Below are 24,081 nucleotides of genomic sequence, written 5' to 3'. Positions count from 1 at the left end.
TCCATCTGCTGCAGATTTAAAGACTTTTCAAACAGACCTGGGTTTGTGTGTGTTTATTTACGCCCCTTTGAAAGCTTTTCCGGGTTTTGCTTCCTTATTAGGTTCAGCCACATTGATCTCACTCCACCACAAACTGCAGCTGTGTCTGGCCACATATTGTCAGCAACAGAAAAAGTGTTTATTTTTTTTGACCACCTATTTGAAACTCTACAAGCTATATTTGTGTTGTTTTGTGTTCTGTTCTAATAAGATGTTAATAACAGTTGAATTAACATATTTGTATAGAATGGGAAGTTTAGTGTGCTTATTATAACTTATTTTGTTTACTCCATTTTGGATGTGTGTTTTGGTAAACCATTATTTCACGTTTTGGTGCTACAGTGTAACTTTTGTCAACCACTGTCAAACAGACAGATACCTAGATACCTAGATATACAAATCAATACTAAAATTAGTATTTCTGAAAAAACAAACAAAAAACAAAAAGGGACTGCATGAAAATATTACACAAACTGTTTCTTGTTGAAAATCATTATTCAGTCACTATCCAAACAAGTTATAATTGTGTACGGAGCTTTTTCCTTGGTATCAAAATCGATAGCCCACTCAGCAAATAAACCCATCTGCTTAATAATTTCCCCATAACAAATTTAGACTCCCAACTATGTGCAGTGAATAGTATAGAATTTCTAATACTGCTCTGGTGTCGACAGAATTGTTTTGGTTATTTTATAATAGCACGATGCTTTCCTGCCAGCTTTGTAAACCTTCACTAAAAGCTCTTTGACAACTGTCCAGATGCCGATCCATAACTGTTTTTATTGAATAGTCTGACACAGATGGAATGCAGTTACTCTGTCGGTGAACATTTTGAAGCACAATATATTGCTACAGAGAAATATTGCGATAAATGATCATATTCAAACTACTCTGACACAAAGCAGGAGAATTAAAGTGATGTTTTCTAACCTGTGCAACTCAAATCTTACATTAATACATAAAAATGGCAAAATCTCCCCGCTATTGGAAAGAAATTGACACACGTCAAACATTGAGCCCCTAAATGTATTGTTCCATTTGCATATATTGAATGATAAGTTCATAATTATCGTGACAAGCCAAGGTGTTTAAGGTGCATTTAGAGTACCAGTTTTTCAAGGTATTTCTAAACTATAAAACACCTGTAATTGCTTTTTAATGTCATACTGCTGAACATTCCTCACAGAACAATTACATATCCATAAAAACAAGCATTTGATAGAACCCCAACCAAAAAGTTACACAGTGCCACAGTTTTTTGTAGTGACGTGTTTGATAATTATTTATAGGTCAGAGGTGTTTTGAATAGTGTGGGACTAATTTGAATGTTCTGCTGTTGGTAAAATACAGGAACATATTTAGAGGATACAACGGCTATCGAGGATTTGGACATATGGAATTAGTCATGGCATTCTTTTTTGAGGCGATGTGTGACATCCGTTCTCTCGTCCCTACCAATGGTAAGACATATTTCAGGAACTAGTTAAATATTTTGCTTCCATACAGATTGCCATAGAAGTTTGCTATAAAATGTTGATGAATTAGAAAAAAAAAAAAAATGTAGTACATCATTTCACAGAGTAGTTTTCAAAAATCATAGTGAAAAAGTCTGTGTAATCATTCGTCAGTGGTAGGAAAGGTTTCAAAGTTAATCAGCTGGGCCATGTTTTTGAAACATGAGACAGAAAATGTTAATGTATTAGATGTTAATGTTGATATTGGAATTAGAGGTGGAAGATAAATAGAAAAATTAAAAATATTGCAATTCAAATTTATAATATATTTTATAGTTATTTCAAAAAATGCATAAGATTAACTGAAATGTCTAATGTAATCTTCCAAACAAGGTCATACAGTGATATTTCTGCTAGAGATTGATTTTCATGGCCAATGCTGAAAACAATTGTTTCCGCAATCCAATTGCAACCGATAATCTTTTAATAATATACTAATAATATTTTGAGGTCGATATCTTGGGCAGATGTTGCTTATTTTTGCCTAATTATGTTATTTTAATTTATGACAAACTCACCTACAGTCCCTTTTTACCACAAACCCTCATCTTTGTGTGTATTTTTTAAGCCGCAGGTCGACTAAAACTAAATATCTGCCTGTGCTTAAGGCTGATAGCCAATTCACTAGTTTCACACAAGTGCAAATATCGATACACAATATGATATTGGTCTATCTCTAATTTCTGCATATCTGTGGTTAATTTTACTGTTCATTCAGGTTTTTTGCTATACTTGACACTCAACCAAGATATTACAGGCACAGTTTGGCATAATGTATTGTTAAAATATTGTCTCAATATTATTATCAAGACAATGCAACAAATAAATATATAAAAAATCAAGACATGAATTTTTGTCAATACTGTCCCCAGTTTGAATTTGACTCATTTATACTTACATACACAGCTCTGTCTTGTGCAGTTTTGTGTTGATGCGATCGTGTGACATACTTTGGCTGTTTGTTTTCACTGTAGGGATGTCCCTGTCTGAGCGCTTATTGATTTTCTACCAGGATCTCCCCATCTCCTAGCCAATCCTTTTACTTATCACGAGTGGTGTAATCTTGTCATACAGAGCCACTCACATGTTATAAAGTATAAGTAGTAAATATATGACTCTGAGAGCGTAATGATAGATCAGACTTTGTGAAAACATTGCACTGTGCTCCCTGACATTGCACCATTGATTATACTGCTTGTCACGCTGGGGGATTGTCAGGGACATTAGTGCAGTGTGGCAGGCTACATTTGGTCCTGTCAGGTCTATGATGATAAACATTCACACGTGTCCTCTGTCGATTCATTATAACCTTCATTATAGCTGCACTCAGGGAGGACTGGGTGATGATGGCAAAAAAATAAATCATGCTTTTTGTCCATATTGACCAGTTTTAATTTTTTATTCAATTTAGTTTTGAATTTGTTTCTTATAATAAAAATGGCTTTCATTATTGATGAGGGATGCACTGTTAGCAGTACTGGTATCTGATATTGGTGCCAATGCTCAAAAATTAGCTGGAATGTATATCAGCTTCCAAATATCAATGCAGACACATATCTGACTAGACATAAAAATTGATCTAATAAGATTATTTACTGGTTGCAATTGGCCCAGAAAGTGTGAAATGTTTGAACTTTTATTTATACAAAGCTGTTCAGCAGTTACTTGAGGGAGCATAAGACATTGTTATCAATTTTGTCTTATTTTATTTTTGTTGAAAGGAAATAAATGCTGTTTTTAGTCTCTGCACTGGTATTTGTTGAAATTGGGAAACAGTAGATACTTAAAGCTGTAGTATCAGAATCAGTATCGAAACTGAAAAAGCTCGATGCATCCCTAGTATTGATTTCATTAACAGAAATGAGACTTAATCATTAATCATTGCCTTTTAGCACAAAAAATAGTCAAATAGTCCCCAAAAGTCAAAGTCAAAACTCTTCTCCAAACCATATGCTTTACTGCTAGAGGACTGGCTGTGGACCTATTTATTAAAAGACCATGAGCTGATCATTGACAATTTGACATGACAGAATGTTCATTAAAATTAAATAAACTGTCCAAACCTAAGCTACAGTGAGTGTCCCAAAACAATTGCCAACAGACCAGCTTGTCTTTAGGATCGATGTGAATTTAAGAAGAAAAAATAATCGCTCCTGTGTTCCTCATCTGAATGGCCGCTTGCACTGTGCGGTGCTACAAAGCCTCTCTGTCCTCTTAGACTGTTTTGCATGACCAATACTGAATATTTAACAGCTCCTCAGTATATTCTACATAGAGCCTGCCTTTATATGTCACAGTATAGCACAGGATCATGATTACTCAAGATTCGGCCAACTATAAAAAAAGCCTTTATTTGGGACAATGAGACCCTATGCAGTAAAAAGTATTAACATTTTTCATTTGTTACCATAAATCTGTGGTAGGCATCTGTATCTATTAAAATAATGATTACATTTGCTATTTTATGGATGTTCAATTTACTGTAGATTTTCTTGAGTCACTATCTAATATTTTTCTTCCTACAGCAGTCCATAAATGAGATTTGCTAGTACCAGTTTCATTTTTTAAAATCCATAGAACGTCCAACCCAAATGTTAAAACTTTGCACTTTTGTAAAAAAATAATTAGTTGCATTATTGTGTAAACATATAGCCATATTTTTGACCATTTTCCAATATATCACCTATCCCTAAGCTGTATTTCTTGTGCAGAAAGGAAACATTTGTTTGTTGCCTTGTGAGCCGTCATACATTTTGTGACATAAACTGGTGCTTGCAATCCTGTGGAATGACAGACCCCGATGGCTTCAGTCTCACAGTGAACACAAATGTTTTTCTCTTTTTCTTTGTTCTGCTGCTCAGTAGACTGTGTCATATCTCCAAATCATGTGTTTGTGTTGAGCGACCAAGGAGCAGCTGCCAGCCACACGAGAGACCCATCTTCACAATAATGCTTTTACACACACACACACACACACACACACACACACACACACACACACACACACACACACACACACACACAGCACACACAGCACACATGCACACACATATACACACCGGCACATGCACTCTATCTGCATTTGTCCTGCTTTAATAAACCTAATCTTGAGATAATGAAGAGAAATGATGACCACTCAGACAGATTCGTTTAGCGCTGAATGGCTATAATGACACAAATTAAAGAATTAACAGACAAAGACAACACTTTAGATACAAATGCATGAGAGGATACACAGATGTACAACATAAGGGACTATTATGATTGAGTTTGACACATGCACATTGGGGCACTGTGCTTAAGGAGGGTGATGAGAGGAGCCTATAATCATTGTTTTAATTGTCTTATTCATTATCTATACTATGTTTGTGTGCTATTAACAATACTGAAATTCTACTGTTTTACTTAGGGGGAACCTTTATTTCAGTATAAATTCAATATAATCAATACACGTGGGGTATTGCTACTCAAGTCGCTGAAATACCAAAATGGACCAATGTATATCTAGGCCTGTCACAATCACAAATTTTGAAGTGCAATATATTAGTAAAGTACATATAGAAGATAATATTGAATTATTCCTGAAAAACATATTCTAAATCTACAATATTGTTAAAAAATCATGAGCTGCAATAAATAAATAGCACAACACAGCACTTAATTAATTTTGCATTTATAATGAGTAGTAATAGAACTGCATAATTCAAGCTTCTACACCTCAGATCTTATTATATTAATATAAAATTTCCCAATTCTGCAGAGAAAAAGTATAGTACAAATGATAAACACTGACCCCCAAAAATTATCGTTCCATTTATCATATACTGAACGTCGATATAGTACTTATTGTGACAGGCCATGCATTCACAAGCTGTAGGACTCTGCAGAAGTTGTCCTGAGGACAGACTGGGTTTAAATGGAACAGATGGCAGAAAGCAAAAACAAAATCAAATGGTGTACATATGGGACAGCAGATTTGACTCCAGAGTGAGACTGCTGTTAAACACCTTATTTCAGTAGTACAACCTCCTTCACAGTAGCAGCTTCCATGCATGCCACACTAGCCTTAGCGCATGGGTGGCTAATCTGCTAAACCCACTCATCCCATTTGTAAGACATTAGCCTGATAGCTACAAATGTAACATATGGTAATACTGACTCTGTGAGGTCTGTACACAGCATCAAAACAGATGGAGGTAGTGTTTTGGGGTTGATTGACAGGTGGGTGGTCCGGTCGCCAGGGGTTACTGTGTTTTACTGATATGGATGGACTGGTTTAGGCATCCAAAAACATTAGGGTGATGGTGCGTGTCGTCCCAGTGGGGAATTGGCCTGACTTGTGTGGTTATTTTTCTATTAGTTCTCATTAGGGCTGTCGTGTCGTATCATAGACATAAGGCAGTGTGGGAGAGGTGATGTGGGCCATTACTCTTCTGTACCAGGCAGCTTATGTGACATTGAGAGAGCTTTGAGACGGTTGGCACTTCGATTAATAGTTGGTGGTGCTCATTTTGATCTTGTTGTAAGAAACCCTCAAGATATGATGATTTTTTTTCTTTTTACAAGCAAAAACAAAATAATAATAATAAGTAAGTATTGATTTTATGGACATACAGTTTAAAGGCGCACTGTGTCACTTTTTGGTTGGGGGTCCATCACCTGCTTGTATCTATGGATATGTCACTGCTTTACCTGGAATGTTCCACAATATGACATTAAACAGCTCTGCCTTACGTTTATTCAGTCAATTACAGGTGGTTTTATATCGCAAAAATACCTAGAAAAACAGGCATTGCCACAGCTCTGATCTGTAACTTGGTTTGGTCTGGTCTCCCTGAAGATATACAGGTTAATTGCCATAGTGTGAGATGTTCCAGTCAAAGCATCTTCATGGAGAAAGCATTTGACGGACCCTCCACCAGAAAAGTTACACAATGCACCTTTAAATCGATGTCCTTTAACACACATTGACTGTAGACCTCTAAAAAGATTCAATAGACCCTTGGAAGCATTTCATTGGATTAGAAATGACAGAATCACAGTCCCAATTTAAATACGATTAATTGCGCAGTTCTGCTTCTAAACCATCCAACATGTTTCAAGACTGGAAACATATTGTGACCAAAAGGGGTGGAACGAGACTGCATTTTCACACTAAACTAGATGAGACGTGATTGAGTCCATGAGAATGAGACAAGACAAGATTTTGGCATAATTTATAATAAACTAATTGATTCAGTTCACAATTTTGGCCAATTTCTTTTAACAATTTCTTTTGATTTTACAATAGCAATGTCCTTTGCAACTACAGCATCTTAAGAGGTGTAACTCAGCAAAATGTACTTTCTATATCCAGTCCAAATATAAAAACATGGGGGAAAAAAATCTCACGAGGTAATTTTCCTCATGAGTGCACATCTTATGCCAATTTTATCTCACAACATTTTGTGGCACGAGATGTTGTTCCATCCCCAGTGAACAGTAGTGGTTGCATAACTTGAGCATGCTACAATGCTACTATTTTTATATACCACAGAATAAATTAATTTGCAATGTAAAATACATTGAGATTCAGCAGTAATACAGAAAATACTGCAGCTTACTTCGATACAATGCTTATTTAATAGCAGTTTATTGTTCATTGTGTATTGTTCTTATTCTAATACTGATGCCTTAACCTGACAGTTTTGGATCTGTTTTTGTCTCGCACATGATGTCTTTTGGCACAACACATTTCTCTACATTGAACTCCGATGCCAGGCTTTTTTTTTTTTTTTTTTTTTAATCTCACAATGCTTTTTTGTCTTCTGTATCTTCCAGACTTCAACTACAACACAGATGGCTATGAGGGAGATGGGACAGAGGATGGCAAATCTCAGGACGGTTCTGAGCCGCTGCGCTTCATTGACGAGTCCCCCACCATGTCCCCCCAGCTCTGTGCCTCCCTGGGCCCCAACGGAGAGGCAGTGTCCCCCACCCCCCCAGAGGGTCTCCTGCCTGGGGTAAGAGAAACCACAGACACATGAGCCGAGGAAGAAGGCCTGCTATGAGAATTATTACATTGCCTTATTGTTCAGTAAATTATAGCTGGAACAATATATTTTGAGGCTCAATATGTATATACCAGTGATTTATGTAACTAACTTCTGTGACTGATTGTTGGATCAGCTTTTTCTTAGTTGCAAGTCATGCTTTTTGAGTGAGGCTTATTAATTTTGGGAAAAATATCTTGATTTTTCTAACAGACATTGCATTTGCGATGAGATTTAAGTTTTAATTATTGGATTCTGTTCAAAATTCAGATTTTAAACATATTTACAAAAAAAGATAAACTAATACAAGAATCACATTTCCCAACATGTTTGTACAGCTCTTGTTGTTTTGTGGAAATTATGGTACTTAAAAAATTACAGCCTTTTTGCGTCAGTATCATTTATCACAATATTTCTTTGTAGTAATATTATATGGTGCTGCAAAGTTTGTTGTTGTGACAGGCAGAGCTACCGACCAGAGCAGCCCATCAGGTCAGACACTGGGATAATGAGCCAGATGTGAAACGGGGGGAGGGGCATAAATCATACAACGCTCACAGGTGACAGTTTACAGTGAATGACAAATGGACCTGGTGTCATGGAGCTAAAGGTTGTTCTTTCACACACAGGTGGAGACACATAGTAAGTATACGATTGCATTGATGGATTTGATTTGGTTCAGTTGGTTGGCATAAAAAATAAATCTTGTCTTTTTCAAAATATATCCATCTATAACAGCAACAACATGCAAAAAACATTATGTATATAGGCCTGTCATGATAAATACTATATCCACTTAGTGTTTAATATATAAAAGCTGGAACAGTATATTTTGGGGCTCAATATTTATTATTTTTTGTAATTTTCATATAATAAGATTAGGTTTGAGCTCTAGACAGTAAAATAAATAACTTCTATGGCTTATAGTTACATTTTAATGATACTGTATTTAAAAATTGGTTTACTGGCATTATCTTAGCTTATCTTACTTTGTATTAGTGGTATAAAGTAGTTTCAGTATTAACGTGTACTGCAATATTTCTCTGTAGTGATATATCGTGCTTCAAAATTTGTTATAGTGACAGACCTATATATATATTTTATATCATGCATGTATATTTACACTGACAAATTTATTAAAGGTCTGTCTATTCTATTTTTTTTTTTTTTTTTTTGCTCTATGAAATCTGAATATTGCATAGTTAACAGTTTCATTTGTAAGTTTTGAATGCTTACCTTTGTGTGATTGGCACCTTAGGGGAGTCACAACTGGAGTTGGTCTTAGTGACTTGACCTGACCTAGAGTAACTGAGTAACACACATGCCCCAAAACTAGCAGGCTGTAATTTTACCAAGGCTATATTGGTTTGCCTTGCTACCATTAAGGGCCATTATCAGTAGTATTTTTCAATAGTGTATTAATAAGAAAGTATAATAACATGGAATGATTAGCTTGCTTTTGTCTGCTGATATAACCACTGTCTATGCCAAATACACTTCACAACATTTTTTGCATTGCTTTTAGATGGATCAAGTAAATAAATGAATGTGGCTCCATCTAGTGGCAGTTTGAGGGAAAGGCTAAACTACACTAGTGCACTACGTCGAACAATAAAATACTAAACAAAATACTGCACTATTCATTGTTTAAAGGGCCCATATTTTCTGATCTATGAAAATAGATATATTTCTATGACATAATGAAACAAAACACATCTCCAGGTATTTATGTGATATAAAGCTGACAAAGGTCATTTTTCTAATATAGGGCTTATAAAAATAAGTATGCCTTTGTAAATAATTCTAATGTTGATCTGATAAATTACATTCAGACATCTGTAGCTGTTTGTGGAGGGTTTATCCTGACATTTTTCCACTGATGCTGTCCTGTTAAAAGTGTTTCCGTTGGCAACAGCACTCTTTCATCTGCACACGAGACGTTCACTTCACTGCTCGATGCACATGTTCAGCATCTAATGTATGACTGACACAAACCTTGCACAATCTTTTTAAAAAACGTATTTTTATTGAAAAGGCTCACTACGCTACTTTTCTAGTGGAGGGTTCGCTACCTGCCACGAAAATGTTATGGTTTTGTCTAGAATGTTCCACAGTATAGATTAAACCTATCTATCACGAGACAAGCAGATTACAGCACTATGCCACATTACATTTCAGATCTGTGAAGAGCAGCCCCTATTCACAGAAGGTGTGAATGTATTTTTAAGCAATAGAAACATCTGACATTTATAAATGTTATATGTATATGACACAAGCAGGTAGCTGAGAGCACACGAGAAAAGTGCAACATTGAATGTCTGCCAGTAAAAAGTGTTCAAAAATATTTTTTTTCAAGTCAAAGTTTGGTAGTCACTATTTATTGACCTGCTTATATTCATATGTTTCTAATTCATTCAGTACTGTTTGATGGTGACATACCTAAAATGTATTAAAATCTCAGCTTTCATGCTACAAAAATTTTATTATGTAAAGCCTGAGTCATTTAAGTTTTCATCTGACAAAAGTAGATTGTTGAAGCTGTTGTAGATAACGTTCAGACTCTAGATTGTAGGTGAATGTTGTGTTCTTTTCCAACCTATTGAACTATGTGAACCGTAATTACAATTAGCCACACTAAGCAGCTCTTTAGCCAGCCTCAGCGCCCGAGTCTCTCCACAGATCAATAAAAACACAATGGTCAGAGAAAGTGAGACAAGCAGAGACATGAAGAATAAAACTCCAAAAGGAGAAGGTCCAATCAATGTATTTTAAAAACAGGAAGTAGTTTTGGAGCAAATATGTACAACTTGTATTCACACTTAGGCCAGTACACTGTCTGTCTATCAAGGAAGTGACTTGGACATGGTTTGTTGTTAGGGGAGGGGCTGATCTGGAGAGAGGGCAGACCCTATCGACCGAGGTGGAACACACATGCACACACACGCACACAATCACACATAAACCAGGAAGCCGGCAAAAGGGAAGGGGGTGGGGTGAACGTAGGCGGGTCCATTCTGTTTCTCTGTGTGCTCTCAATGTCCAGGCGTTTTGCTCTAAGGGGGAAAAACATATTGATGTGTCCGGGCAGTCCGCAAATAAGAAGAAGAAGGGGAGAGTGAGGAGAAGTAGAAGAGGGGACAGTGGATTTTAGGAGCCAAACATGGAGGAGGAAGAGGAGGAGGTCCTGGGGTACTTGGACAGGGTTTTGGAAGAGGACGAAGAGGTGTTTGACTGTGGAAATGGAGAGCTGGATCCCATCACACCGCTGCATAGACAGTTCAAGGTGAGGCAAGAGGATGCAGGGACAGACTCATATACATACAGATATACATATATACACATACATACCCATAGTAGTCAATGTAAATGCTATGGTTTAATCTAGCAGAGTGAGGAGCCCTGTTAGAGTGTGCACTGCGACACACTGTAGCTATTGGCCATATGTTCTGCGAGTGTGTAACAGTCAATAACCGTTAAGTATAGCCTGAGGACCACATGCTTTCTATTCAGGCTGTTCTGCTGGTCATGGCAACTTTTCTTTCAATGGAAAAGGCTGTGGAAGAATGTGGAAAACTCAAGGCGGATAATTCAAAAAAATAATAATGGGTTTCTTCGTACTTGGGACACTTTTTTAGAGCCAGTTGGTTTGTGTTTTTGTTGTGTAGTCTCTTGAGCATGCTTCAGTTGGCAATAACATCAGTATTCATTGGTTGTTACTAAAAACCAGTTTTGGTATGATTTTATTATATAGATACGGCATTTGGTCTTAATAAAGCATGAATAAAGATGTAATTATAATGAACAAATATCTATTAAGAATGAGACAGCCTTAGTAACTACCTATTTTATGAGTTAGGATTTGAATTTAGGGTTATGTTATCAATAGGGTTATGCTATAGATAGTGTGGGCTGCTGTATTGATATATCACCAAGAGTTTTTTTTGTTGTATTTTCCAAAATTATTTGTTACAGCTACAGTTTTGTTGCTTGTTCAAAGGAAGGAAACTTGTTTATGCAGCACATTTCACGTTTTCACAGTTTTGAGGATTAAAATGGGTTCATATGGACTTTGCACAAGATGTGGTTTAAGAAAGACTTTTAGCATCACAGCTATCATTTAACCGTTATTTTTTTTATTTAACTGTATCAAACTGATTTGAAATATATAGTATAAAATAGAAAGTGCATTGTATCGAGATATGTATCATGGCCTGTGTATCAAGCTATGTATTGTATCAGCAACTTCTTAATGATACCCAGTTTAGTTGTGACACTATAAATAAAAGTAATGTAACATCATCCACAGTACTTTTTACCTGTTTGATTCAAGTTCAAGAAACATATAATAAATAATAAAAGGTCACACTTCTTTCTTTCATTATAAAACAACGTGCTCGGTTTCAGATGACGTCACAACTTTTTATAGATGGGAGTGGCCAAGATGATAAATGTTAAATGCAGTGTGTTCTTTGGTCTAAAAAAAATTGAATTTATCAACATTTCTTAGTTTACATTTTGAATATTTCATGGCAAAGTCCAATGTCATTGATTGGCAGTTTTCAGATTCTATCATGTGATGATAGAATCGTGGATACAAGCGCTCGAAATGAGTTTCCTTCACAGGGTGGCTGGGCACTCCCTTAGAGATAGGGTGAGGAGCTCAGTCACATGGGAGGAGCTCGGAGTAGAGCCGCTGCTCTTCCACGTCGAGAGGAGCCAGCTGAGGTGGCTCGGATATCTGTTCCAGATGCCTCCTGGGCGCCTCCCTCGGGAGGTGTTCTGGGCATGTCCCACCGGGAGGAGGCCCCGGGTAAGACCCAGGACACACTGGAGGGACTATGTCTCTCGGCTGGCCTGGGAACGCATCGAGGTTCCCCCGGAGGAGCTGGAGGACGTGTCTGGGGTGAAGGAAGTCTGGGAGTCCCTGCTTAGACTGCTGCCCCCGCGACCCGGCCCCGGATAAGCGGAAGAAAATGGATGGATGGATGGATCATGTGATGAGGTCATTCTGCCAAATGGGGGGCAATGGCCAGATCTCTCTGTTGATTACTTTGTACTTTGCCATGAAATATCCAAAAGGTAAATTCACAAATGAAATCACTGTATTACAACACCATTTTGCATTTTAAGAATATTATTTTTAGCTGCCCCCCCCATCTGTATTAACCAATATTGTCCTATTTAATGCTGTGATGTCATCTGAAACCCAGCAATCTCCCACCTACAATGTGAAAAACACCATTATTATAGATAGTCATGGAAAATCTTCAGCCTATTATTTAATGTTATTAGTAGACCTTTCGTCATTCCCAGTTTTATGCAGAGGAGCTGGTTGCCACGGAAAACTCCTCTCCACACATCCACATGTATTTCCCATCTTGACCCTGTTGCCGCACACAGTAGCTCTTTGTACAGCTGAACGAAAGTCTCCCAGTGTCAGAATGGAAAAAAGGTTATGAGCTCCAGGCCTTGCTCTTCTCACACAACAGCGAAATGTTTGTCACTACTCTGAATAAGTCAGCAACTGGATGTATTCACTTACAATAGACTTAAAGGTGCATTATGTAACTTTTCAGTGTCATTGCTCTGCTTCAAATGTTCTACAGCATGACATTAAACAAATCTACTTTGCATTTGTTCAATTACAGGTCGATTTGTTGCTCAAGAATGCCTAGAAAAACAGGCATCTTGACTGTGAGCGGGGTTGCCTCTCCACAGATCTGACCTGTAACTTGGCCTGGTTTGGGTTCCATGATGATAAAAAGGTTTACTGCCATATTGTGAAGCATTTCAGACAAAACAATAGCATCACCATGAAGAAAAGCAAGTAGCGGGCCCTCCACCAGAAAAGTTACACAATGTACCTTTAAGCGGACTTTTGAGAACTTTCGATCATAACAATGTGAAAATGAAACGTTTGTTGGGTATAGGTAGGCCTGTCACAATAATTACTGTTTCGTTTAAGACACGACAGTTAAAAGTTATTTTTGGGAGTCAATATTTATAGTGAGTACTTTTTCTTTGTAATAACTGAGAACTTTTTGTTATTTTTCTGTTCTAAGATTAGATTTGAGCTGTAGGTGAATTAATAAATAACTTCTATGACTCATTATAGAAACACATAATTACTAGTGTTTCATTTATTTATTGCAGTTAGTGATTTTTAATCATATTGGGTTTTTGTGTCAGTGGCATAAATTTGTTTCAGTATTATTGTTTATTGTCTATACATTTTAGAGTTCAGTATTTATTGCGTGTACTTTGTCTTTGCAATAATGGGGAGCTTTTTTTCAGTTTTGTCATAGGATAATATTTGATATGTGGGTGTTTGAATGAGTAACATTTATGGCTAATAATTACTGATTCATTCTGCCATTTATTTTTGGCAGCTCATGCCTTTACTAAAAGACATTGTATTTGTTTTACTGGGATTATTTTGCTGTTTTGTTATTGTGTCAGTGGCATAAAGTAGTTTTAATATCATAATTTATCGTGCTATTCTCTATAGCAATATATCAGGTCTCAAAATCTTTTACTGTGACATGCCTACTTTAATTACTAATTTTAGGAACTAAATTAAATTTATTGACAAAAAAGTAAATGTTTACTTATTTTTTTTTACCATAAATTTTACTTAGTTCTGATATAAAGTGATTTATTTGACTGTTTAGTGCTTCATCATTGACAAAGTTAAATTTCAAGAAGTTGGTCACATACAAGAGTAATGATTTATTACACAATGGAATTTAAAGAAAATTAACTTGTTGTTGTTTGGTCATCATGAAAAATGCGAAAATCTGGATGGTTCTTGTATTGTAATAATACGCTTACTATTTTTAGAACAGTATTTACACACTAATATCACTCAGATGTGTCAAAAACATCATGTATTTCTTGTCTCCATAACATCAGTGTGAACAGACGCTTGGTTGTTATGAATGACGTCATTCCTCTTCTAGGCCTTATCACATGTGGTATGGTAATATCAGTGAAAGGATCACACTGAATGTTAATGTTTAATTTTTGCTGTTTCTTTGTCTGCTCACTGCTCTCCTTAAAGGGCCAATATTACACAGTTTTCTTAGAGTTGTTTTTGTTTCATTCATGTATGTTTAACACACAAACCCTGCATATTTAAAGTTCTTCTCAAAAGGAAAACACTCTGTTACACCTTGTGATGTCAGCAAGTGCTCCAAACATCTTCACTAGAATTATTTTGGATCATGTTTGGAATGACCAATCTCTACTAAGCCAAAGATAAAGGAGCTGTTAACTCAAAAACTACTCCTACATGACATCACAAAGTGCAACAGAGCATTTTGAGCTTTGGAAATGTACATTTTATTTTTATTTTTTTAAAATAAAGGAATACTCAAAGCTATGAATGAAACAAAACACAACTCCAGATATTTTTTGAAGAGGTAACAAGATGACTTAATGCTCACAAGAGTTGATTTTGCGTAATAGGATATTTTAAGTCGACATGTGACACATGCACAGTCAATACAATAATACTTCTTAATAAAACATACTATCTACATTTAGTTTTCACTGTTCAGTCGTGAATAGTTTTTACACTTTATTTAGCCTGTGTAAGGAACGTACATTTACTGGAATATTTTATGCTCTAAGATTCGGGATGTGATGCTCAAGTCCATGTGTATTTTTCCTGGAAGAGTTTGAGTAAACTTTTCAAAAGGGAAGTGAGCCATTTTAATATATGAGAGTGTAGTTACCCAAATAAATCCATGTAGTCCTATTTTGCGGAGTTTATCAGTACAACTTGTAACACATGTGCTCATATTATTATACAGTAGATTTCCCAGACCTCTCTACCCAATGTGAACCTGTGTTTTTCCCTTATATAACCTTATTAGTTCTTTGTGAAGATTGTAGAATGTCTGTGTTTTATTACTGTAACCATATTATTTACAGTAGAAACCTCTGAAGTAGCCACATTTCATATAATAAGATACACTTTTGATTGTGTTATGAAATCAATATATGTTTGTTGTCTTTCCACAGGGAGACATTGAAAAGGGACTGGAGATGAAGAAACTGGTGCTATCTGGGTTTTTGGCCAGTGAAGAAATCTACATTAACCAACTTGAAGCCCTCTTATTGGTACGTAAACCATTCACTCAGTACATGCTATGAGCTCTTAGACTTAGACAAACTTTATTGATCCACAAGGGAAACTATTTGGACATATTATAATAACAAAAGGTGAAAATATAAATAATAAGTAATAATAAGTAGCAAAAATAACAAGAAACTGGTGTCAAATAAGGCATATTTACTGACATCATAGTTGTAGAAAAATATAGAAATATAGTAATACAAATATATCTCACAGCTATATACAAGAGGTCATAAAGCTCTCATGTGAACTATCCTGTACTGTTTTAAGTGGTTGCTTTTGGTAGTTTTATGTAATAAAAGAATGACCACACTGACTGTAGCTTCCTGGAACATGGCTGAAGATGGTTCCCCTTACTGAGCTGTACTATGTCATATCCTGTGACTCTGCAACATACTGCTCTTTGACCAACCCAGGCTATTGCAGCAGAATATGTAACATGAGCCTACACTTGTGGCCACTTATTGTTCGACAGTACAAAACCTGGGCTGAAATACAAGAGGCCCATGTAGTAGCGGTGGTATAGGGCGGTCACGATAAGTAGCATATTAATGTATTGTTTTATATATGAAAGCTGGAACAAAAATTTTGGGGCTAAATATTTATCGTGTGCACTGGTGTTGTCACGATACTAAAATTTCAAAGTCAGTTTCAATACTAAGTAATCGACTCAATACTCAATATTGATTATGATACCACAGTGAAGATAAAACAGGCTCCTAGTAGTAACAAATAACAGAATTTCATTTTATACACAAAATAATTGTACTGTCTTAATGTTACCATTAAATCATATATGGTACTAGTTCTGATAAAGCTCAAATGCATACTAAAACTGTTCAGGAAAGCTCTAATTTTTGTCCTGTAAATGTGATTTTTTGTGGTATCGTTTCTTGCTCAAATAAGTATCTAGTTGATTTTAGTTTTGTGATTGATTTAGTGTCTGTTTTTTGATACTTTTGATAACCTTAGCTAGGAATTCTTTGGTTATTTTGTTGTACCATAAAACTGGAGCATTTGAGGGTCGAACAAGCAACTTCTGCTACTAATTAGATAGTAGTTAATGTTTTATTCTTCCAATTATTTATTGCACCTCATGTTTTTAAACAATATCTTCAATTTAGAAATGTTTTTTTCGGAGGAAATTCTCCTGCTTTATCATTAGTTGTCAATAACGTAGTTTCTGTATTACCTTTTTCCATTATATTTTTATGCAGCAATATATCACATTTCAAAATATGTTATTATGACAGTCCTAGCGGTGAGATAAGGTTTAGTGAAAAAGTAACGCTCAAATCTCAATTCCTCCTCTGTGACTCCATAAAAGATTGACCAATAAAGAGCCAGTTCCTGTCCACCCACACTTCCTCCATCAGTATCAGGGCACTCTTCCTGAAATACTCTAAAACCTAATATTTATTACCTTGGAACACATGTAAACAAACAAGAAGGTGTATAGGGACAAACTAGTTAAAATATGGCTTTCAATCTTAATTTAATGAAACGAGACTGACTCCTAATAGAAAGAAATATTGTAATGTATTTCTCTCTTTGCTTTTCAGAATGCTTTTAGAGAGGACTGGCTGCAGACCTTTTAGTGAAAAAGCCCCTGTAGATCTTTGACCATTTGAAACAACTGGTTCTGGATTTGATTTAACATTAGATGAATTGTGTTACTCGAATTGCTCAATCAAGATTCTAACATTTTTAATTGTCAATGATCAACTTGGGGCTTGAGGTCTATAATAAACATTACATAATGCCTTACTGTGGACCATTCTAAATTTGAAAGTTCTACAAGGGAAAACCTTGTAAATATAAAACAAGATAAAAGTAACAGAAATGTACAATGCAATATGCATTTCTTTTCTCATATATTCCAGCCCAGGTATATGTTTTAATTAACTCAGAATTGTTGGTGGAGGAAGTTGCAACTTGCAATCAAAAAGCTTTTCACTAACAGTCCACAGAAATGATAAAGATGGTCTAAAGTGTTTTTTCTTTTTTTTTTTTCTTTTTTTTTTCTAGCAATAAAGTTATAAAAGAGACTACATTTGTGTAGCAATATCCTAGTCTTAAAGTGATTATAACTTGAGATATAACAGCCTAACTCTCTGTTCACCTTGTACATAGACCACACTTGCGTCAGCCATAGCAGTGCGTTGTCATCGAGCCTGTCTGATTAGCCTTTATAAGAGTCCTCACATCAGTGGGAGTCTGACTCATCACAAACCTGTGACGTACAACACTGTTCCCTGTAATTAAGCATGCCCCCCGGCCCCCCGCCATGTTCCCGCTCCACTCCTCTGCTCTGATCAGAGTACTGTGTGGGGGCCTTACAGGGGTGACGCATTGAATCTGTGTAGTACTTTTTAAGGCTCTGAATATCAAAAATATATAAATATGGCAAGTCCAGTGTCAGTCTTGTCAAGCCTGCCTACATGTTATTCATGTTATCATATATATATATATATATATATATATATATATATATATATATATATATATATATATATATATATATATATATATATATAAAGATATTACCTCATATGTGCAAAGCATGTCAAACTGTGTGCGTTCTTATCTAGTACTTGTTTCATCCCTCATACAGATGAAAACAAATCCTCTCACCTGTTGTAGGTACAGCTGAGTCAACTCTTTCTGGTTAGATTGTGTAAATATAAAGCACACATGCCTAACTTGCATAATAGAGTTTCTAACAGTGTAGTGCTTTTAGTTAGCTTCACGTCCCCAGGAAATGTTGATAACGTCAGCTGCAAAGTATCCATACAGTTGGTCTAACTGTACATAATTCATTATACTTACATGTTATAATGTTTTTCCATCAGCCCATGCGTCCCCTCAAAGCCACAGCCACCACCTCCCAGCCTGTCTTGACCATCCAGCAGATCGAGACCATCTTCTACAAAATCCAGGACATTTTTGAGATCCACAAAGAGTTTTATGATGCGCTTCTTCCCAACATCCAGCAGTGGGACGAGAAGGTGACTGTGGGACACCTGTTTCAGAAGCTGGTGAGTCAGGCTTGGCCATAGCATTATTCCTGGTAAAATAAAGTGATATATATGGGGATGATATGAATGATGATATTTTCTCTCAGTTGTGAGTGGAGACAGACATGAGGCTTAGAAGCAGAATGTATATCTATGGGACTCCCTATATTTGTCCGGCGGCGAGCATAGTGAGCAGATGTAATTACAGTAAATATTACAGTTCAGCCACATTGACAGTATTTTTTGTAATCTGTTAAATACAGGTACCTTTATTAATTGCTGTAACTGTATTTAACAGATCACAATATAATTTTTATTTATTTCTAATGTTGTCAAAAAAAAATTACAGTTCAGTTTTCCAAAGAATCAGTTAGCATACCTAACTACTAACCTGCTAAAGTGACTGTTGTCTGGCATTACTGTGGGAAAATGTAATGCGTCAGTTCATCGACAGAAAGAAAAAAAAGAGAAGAAAAGAAAAACTGGATGTGGTTTTGGTACAATTTTAGGTCTAAATTAGCTTTGTCTTGTCAAAGTTCCTTTTTTAAGCCTGGCACATAAGGGGAATAGAAAAAAACACTGTTAAAATGTTACCATGGTTGCAATAATGTTAAGTCCTGCCCTTAGAAAAATGCCCAACTTTTAGGTAGTCCCTTATAGCTAACAGCCTGAAACAAAAAAGTACAACTACTATTGTGAAAGCCACCTTTAAAGGGTACACTACTACTTGTCTCCATAGAGATGTTACTGCTTTGCTTGGAATGTTCCACAGTATCCACAAATCTGACCTGTAACTTGGCCTGGTGGCACCCTCTACTTGTCTTCATGGAGTTAGATAAGTTTAATGCCATACCGTGGAACATTCTAAGCATCCACAGAGATAAGCAGGTGTCAGAACCTTCACCAAAAAGTTGCATAGTGGACCTTTAAACCGGATTAGGTATGTTGTCAATTATATAATTATGAAAAATGTTCTTTTATATTAAGCCATACTGTCCTGCCCCACTGGTGAGTCGTACACAGACATTCTTAGCCTAGTGATCAATTTATTCTGGTCCACGTCAGTCTGTCAGTTGCATGGTGGAAAGTAGAGTGAAAAGGTTATTAGTCATTCTTCTATTTTGGACTGTGATTTTTCCCTTGTGTACAGCAGCCTGCGCCAGTCAGTCTGTAGAGGTAGAGGAAGTACAAGCAATCTATATTTAAGAAAATGTCTTTTTACATCAAAATGAAGAGTTTTAAAATTACTTTGACAACTTCTACTGCAATTAATGACATTTTTCATTGTTAGCTACTAATTACTGACACAAGAATGGTATGCTCCACTGTGTTTTTAAACCCCATACACCATCACTAGAATCATTTGGGTTATAGCAGATCTGGAATTTCCAATCTCTACAGATAGTCTAAGTCTAAGTTCAAGGTAAAAGGTAGCTGTTAACTTGATATCTACCTCTTCATGACATCTCAAGGTGGAACAGAGCAAAATTTAGAGTTAGACACAGATTGGTGTTTTGGTGAGAGGATAGCAGCACATGAAGAATTAAACTCTCTGAAAACAAACTAGTTATTTTAATCCTTTTGGAGAAATGACCACTTAGTCTCTTTCTATTGCTGGTACTTTTTTAAACTAGACTTGGCATGAAGCCTAATGTCATCATCATTATGGTAAAATAAAATTAAAATTTAAGATTTTAAGCCAAAGGTATACTTGTAAAGTGCAGGGACCCTGATATAGTCAAGGTTAGAGTTACAAATTTATCCTCTAATATCTCTTTTGAGACCCAAAATAGCAGCACGAAGAGGAACTCCTTTAAGATAACATGCTTATCAGCTGTGTCCATCTATCTTTGCTAGTTTTCTTATCTATACACAGTTTTTTATATATAGAAATTATATTAAAATACTATGCAGAAAACACTTTATTTGTGCAATTAGCACAAATTCTGATCCATTTACTCTATTCATCAGAACAAAAATGTTCTCCTGTGCCCTTAATGCAGCCCCCAGGAGTCCCAGTTCACAGTGACATCTGTGCGCTGTATACAAGCCTACATCAGAGTGAAACATTTAGTCAGCCATAGCGCCACCCACAGATGGTGGTTTAATTACCCGCCCTGTGGTGCCAGCGTGGAGCCGTGGAGCAGGGCACATTCACACAAATGACCAGAATGCAAGTCAAGTGGTGTTACAATACTAAAATGTGAAGTGTAGTTTGGATACAAGTTTTAGTATTGATTCGTGTCTGTTTTTGATACTTTTGACAATCCTACATGCAAGTGCAGTGTCTCTCACCTTTTCCACATCAAAGACTCCAGCTGCTGTCGGTGGATCCATGATTACATCTGCACAGGCGAAATATGAATATGCCTGAGCTGGAGAGAGGAAGTGTAATCTTGCTGAGGGGCATGCATAAATTCAAATTTTCCAACAGAATTTTGAATGATTTTTGGACACTTGCCAAGCATTTGAGGTTTAAAAATATTCCTGTATTCGACCATTGAAGATACATGAATTTCCGCTGTGTAATTGTAGTACGACCTGGGTATTCCACCATTCACACCCACCCACAGCTACCTTTTGCTTTAAATGGCCCATATTATGCTATATTACACACAGACTCTGCATATTTAGGCTGAGTTCTTCTGTCAGAATAAAAACAGTATGTTCCACCTTGTGATGTCATTTGATAATACAGGGAGTGCTCCACTGTGTTTTTAAACTCCATATACCTTCACTAGAATAATTTGGATGATTTCAGGTCTGAAATTGTAAACCTCTACTGAACTAAAGGTAAAAGCTGTTAACATAACTCCATGTATATTTTTGTCAAGGTAAAAGCAGTCTAACACCGCTTAAAGCTCACAAGAATCAATTTTGTGTAATATATGACCTTTAAATAAACACTGTATATACTATTCAAGACTTGTGGAGGCTCAGGTAAACTTATAGCATGGTCTTGCCAAAACCTATTCAGGTGGAAAAGTGACTGGGTCTAAGGACAGGGAGCGCTGCACATTTCTTATTTAGCTGAGTCCAGTTGTATTGATCTGATTTGGAGCTTTGAGTCCAGCTTCTGAAGCATAGCAGAATATGCATATTCATGGTCTTGGTGTCAGCCTGCAGCCAGTGTTCCCATACTGCAGAAGAAAGAGTTCATCCAATCAGAACCTTGCATTCAAAAATATCATCATTTTAATAGAAGTACTGTTTATGAGCAGTGAGTTAAGAAAATGCTGTTTATTTGTTCAGGTCTCAAAATTAAGTTGGTAATTCTTTAAACTATTTTATTCATGACCTACTTTTTTCTTTTCTGTTTCTCAGGCGAGTCAGTTGGGAGTGTACAAGGCTTTTGTGGATAACTACAAAGTTGCACTGGAGACAGCAGAGAAGTGCAGTCAAGCTAACAGCCAGTTTCAGAAGATATCAGAGGTAAGAGCAATCATTGAAATATAGCAGTAATGTAAATACATAAAAAACATACTTAATACTTTGATATTGCACAACATTGGAGTGGAATGTCTTTAGAAGAAAAAAGCAATCTAAAGTAGGTCTGATCTTCAACTTTGGCAAATAAATAATATGGAAATTTAGAAAGCAGAGGAAACATTTTACAGTGATGGCAAGAGTAGAAAGTTGTGTAGTTAAAAGTTCTTATGTTCACTAAGAGCCTGCTAAATGTTTCTTCTACAGTTAAACCATCACTTATTCCCTCTTTATTTGCTCCAGAACCTGAAAGTCAAGGGCCCTAAAGACTCTAAAGACTGCACCACCTCTGTGAGCATGGAGGGTAAGTTCAAATCTCAGACTTCAGCTTATCTTTGTACATACATACATGCATCCATACGCACGCACACACATGCATACACACACACACACTCACACACACACACACACTCATACAGATACATACACATTCATACACATACATACATCCATACATACAAAAGGGGTTTGCTTCTTTAAGACTCCCCCTGGCCACGGCTCTGCTAACTACTTGTGCATGCAATGGTGGGTTTGGGGAGCAGAGCGGCGCATGTGTAAGCAGACAGACTCTCAGATAGTGGTCCTCTCTCCTTCTCTGCCTCTCTCTCAGTCTCTCTCTCCTCTCTCTTTCCCTCTCTCTCCGTCCCTGTCGTCTCTCTCTCTCCATCTCTCTCTCCCTCCTCTCTTTTTTCTTCTCTGTGAGCGGAGGACAGAGCGGTGAGAGAAAGGCAGAGATATGGAGGTGCTGCTGGTGCTCAGGGTCTGCTGTAACTGCACTTACGGTAACTTTTGCTTTGTGTCATTTTCAGTTATTCATTCATTTATTTGGGAACAGTTAGTGTTAATTCAGATGTAATGTAGAGTGAGATAGTGGCTAGTGATGTTAATATTGATATACTTGATAGATGCTGGCATGTCATTGAGTTCTTTTCATCGATTTTAGCTACATGTTATATTTAGGACTTTTCACCATTCAAAAGATAAAATATCTTGTTTTAATGTTTTACATTTTCATTTGCTATGGCATCTTTTTATCATTGTGAAACCAGTGGATTAATGCTAATGTTGATATACTTATGAAGATGTTGACATGTGTTTAAACTTCTATATCAACAGGGCTTCACAATAAGTTGTGTGTAAGACTGTGTTGTTATTGACATTCAAGTAAAATGGAAAATTAATTACTCACTTGTAGTATTTCAGACACTCTGTCTGAATTATTAATTAAAATAATTTAGAAGACTTGTTTGATGACTTGTTTCTGATCCTAATATTAGTACTTTTGAATTTGAATGTGATATTTTTGGTAAACTTATCATATATACAGTAAGTATTTTACAATAAATGTAGTGCACTGTATCTCTTTGAGCCAATGCTGCCATCTGGCAATAATGTTAAAACTCAGCTTTTGTGTTTCAGTGAGAAATTCTGTGATAAATTACGCATTTTAAGTGCTTCTTTTGTCATGTAAATATAAAGTACAAAATCTCATCTTTTACTCATTTATCTCAGTTTTAAATACATTTTCCTTTTGTTAAAAGGTGCCGTATATTGCCCAAGACTCAACAGCTAAGTGTGAATATACTATACATAGAAAACAACACCTACATCGAATGGTTTGTCAGGCCAATACAACAGGACTCCTATTGTAGGGTCTGTTTCTGTTAATTTATGCAGTGCAAATGAATGTAGTCTTTTCGACATCTTGTAGTGTATCATAATGAACGATATTATAGATTATAGAAGAGGCTATTTTGGCTTGCCTGCTTGCTCCTGGACACTGTTTTGAATTCTCTTTTCTTTATAAGGTTTTTTAATTACCTGACAAAGCTGAAGTGGGAGTTGAGATTGTG

The 24,081-nt window shown here is 36.3% G+C and overlaps 1 protein-coding gene across 2 annotated transcripts in view; it reads left to right on the top strand.

Moving 5' to 3' along the window:
* Positions 1-1,429: 1,429 nt before the first annotated feature.
* Positions 1,430-24,081, top strand: part of abr (ABR activator of RhoGEF and GTPase) — a 95,197-nt gene continuing 72,545 nt past the window's right edge. Inside the window, exons 1-6 of one of the 2 annotated variants that reach the window (XM_055148322.1) lie at positions 1,430-1,499; positions 7,374-7,555; positions 15,611-15,709; positions 18,578-18,763; positions 22,067-22,174; positions 22,472-22,532. In XM_055148322.1, coding sequence (XP_055004297.1) covers positions 1,433-1,499; positions 7,374-7,555; positions 15,611-15,709; positions 18,578-18,763; positions 22,067-22,174; positions 22,472-22,532 — 703 coding nt within the window. In that variant the 5' untranslated portion in view covers positions 1,430-1,432. Of the gene's footprint in view, positions 1,500-7,373; positions 7,556-10,573; positions 10,869-15,610; positions 15,710-18,577; positions 18,764-22,066; positions 22,175-22,471; positions 22,533-24,081 lie in introns of those variants that run through there. The other variant, XM_055148323.1, reaches the window with a different exon arrangement.

Source organism: Boleophthalmus pectinirostris, unplaced genomic scaffold, assembly GCF_026225935.1.
Source record: "Boleophthalmus pectinirostris isolate CB_2022bp ecotype Guang Dong unplaced genomic scaffold, ASM2622593v1 HiC_scaffold_12, whole genome shotgun sequence".
NCBI lineage: Eukaryota > Metazoa > Chordata > Actinopteri > Gobiiformes > Gobiidae > Boleophthalmus > Boleophthalmus pectinirostris.
This window is presented reverse-complemented; position numbering and strand designations above follow the sequence as displayed.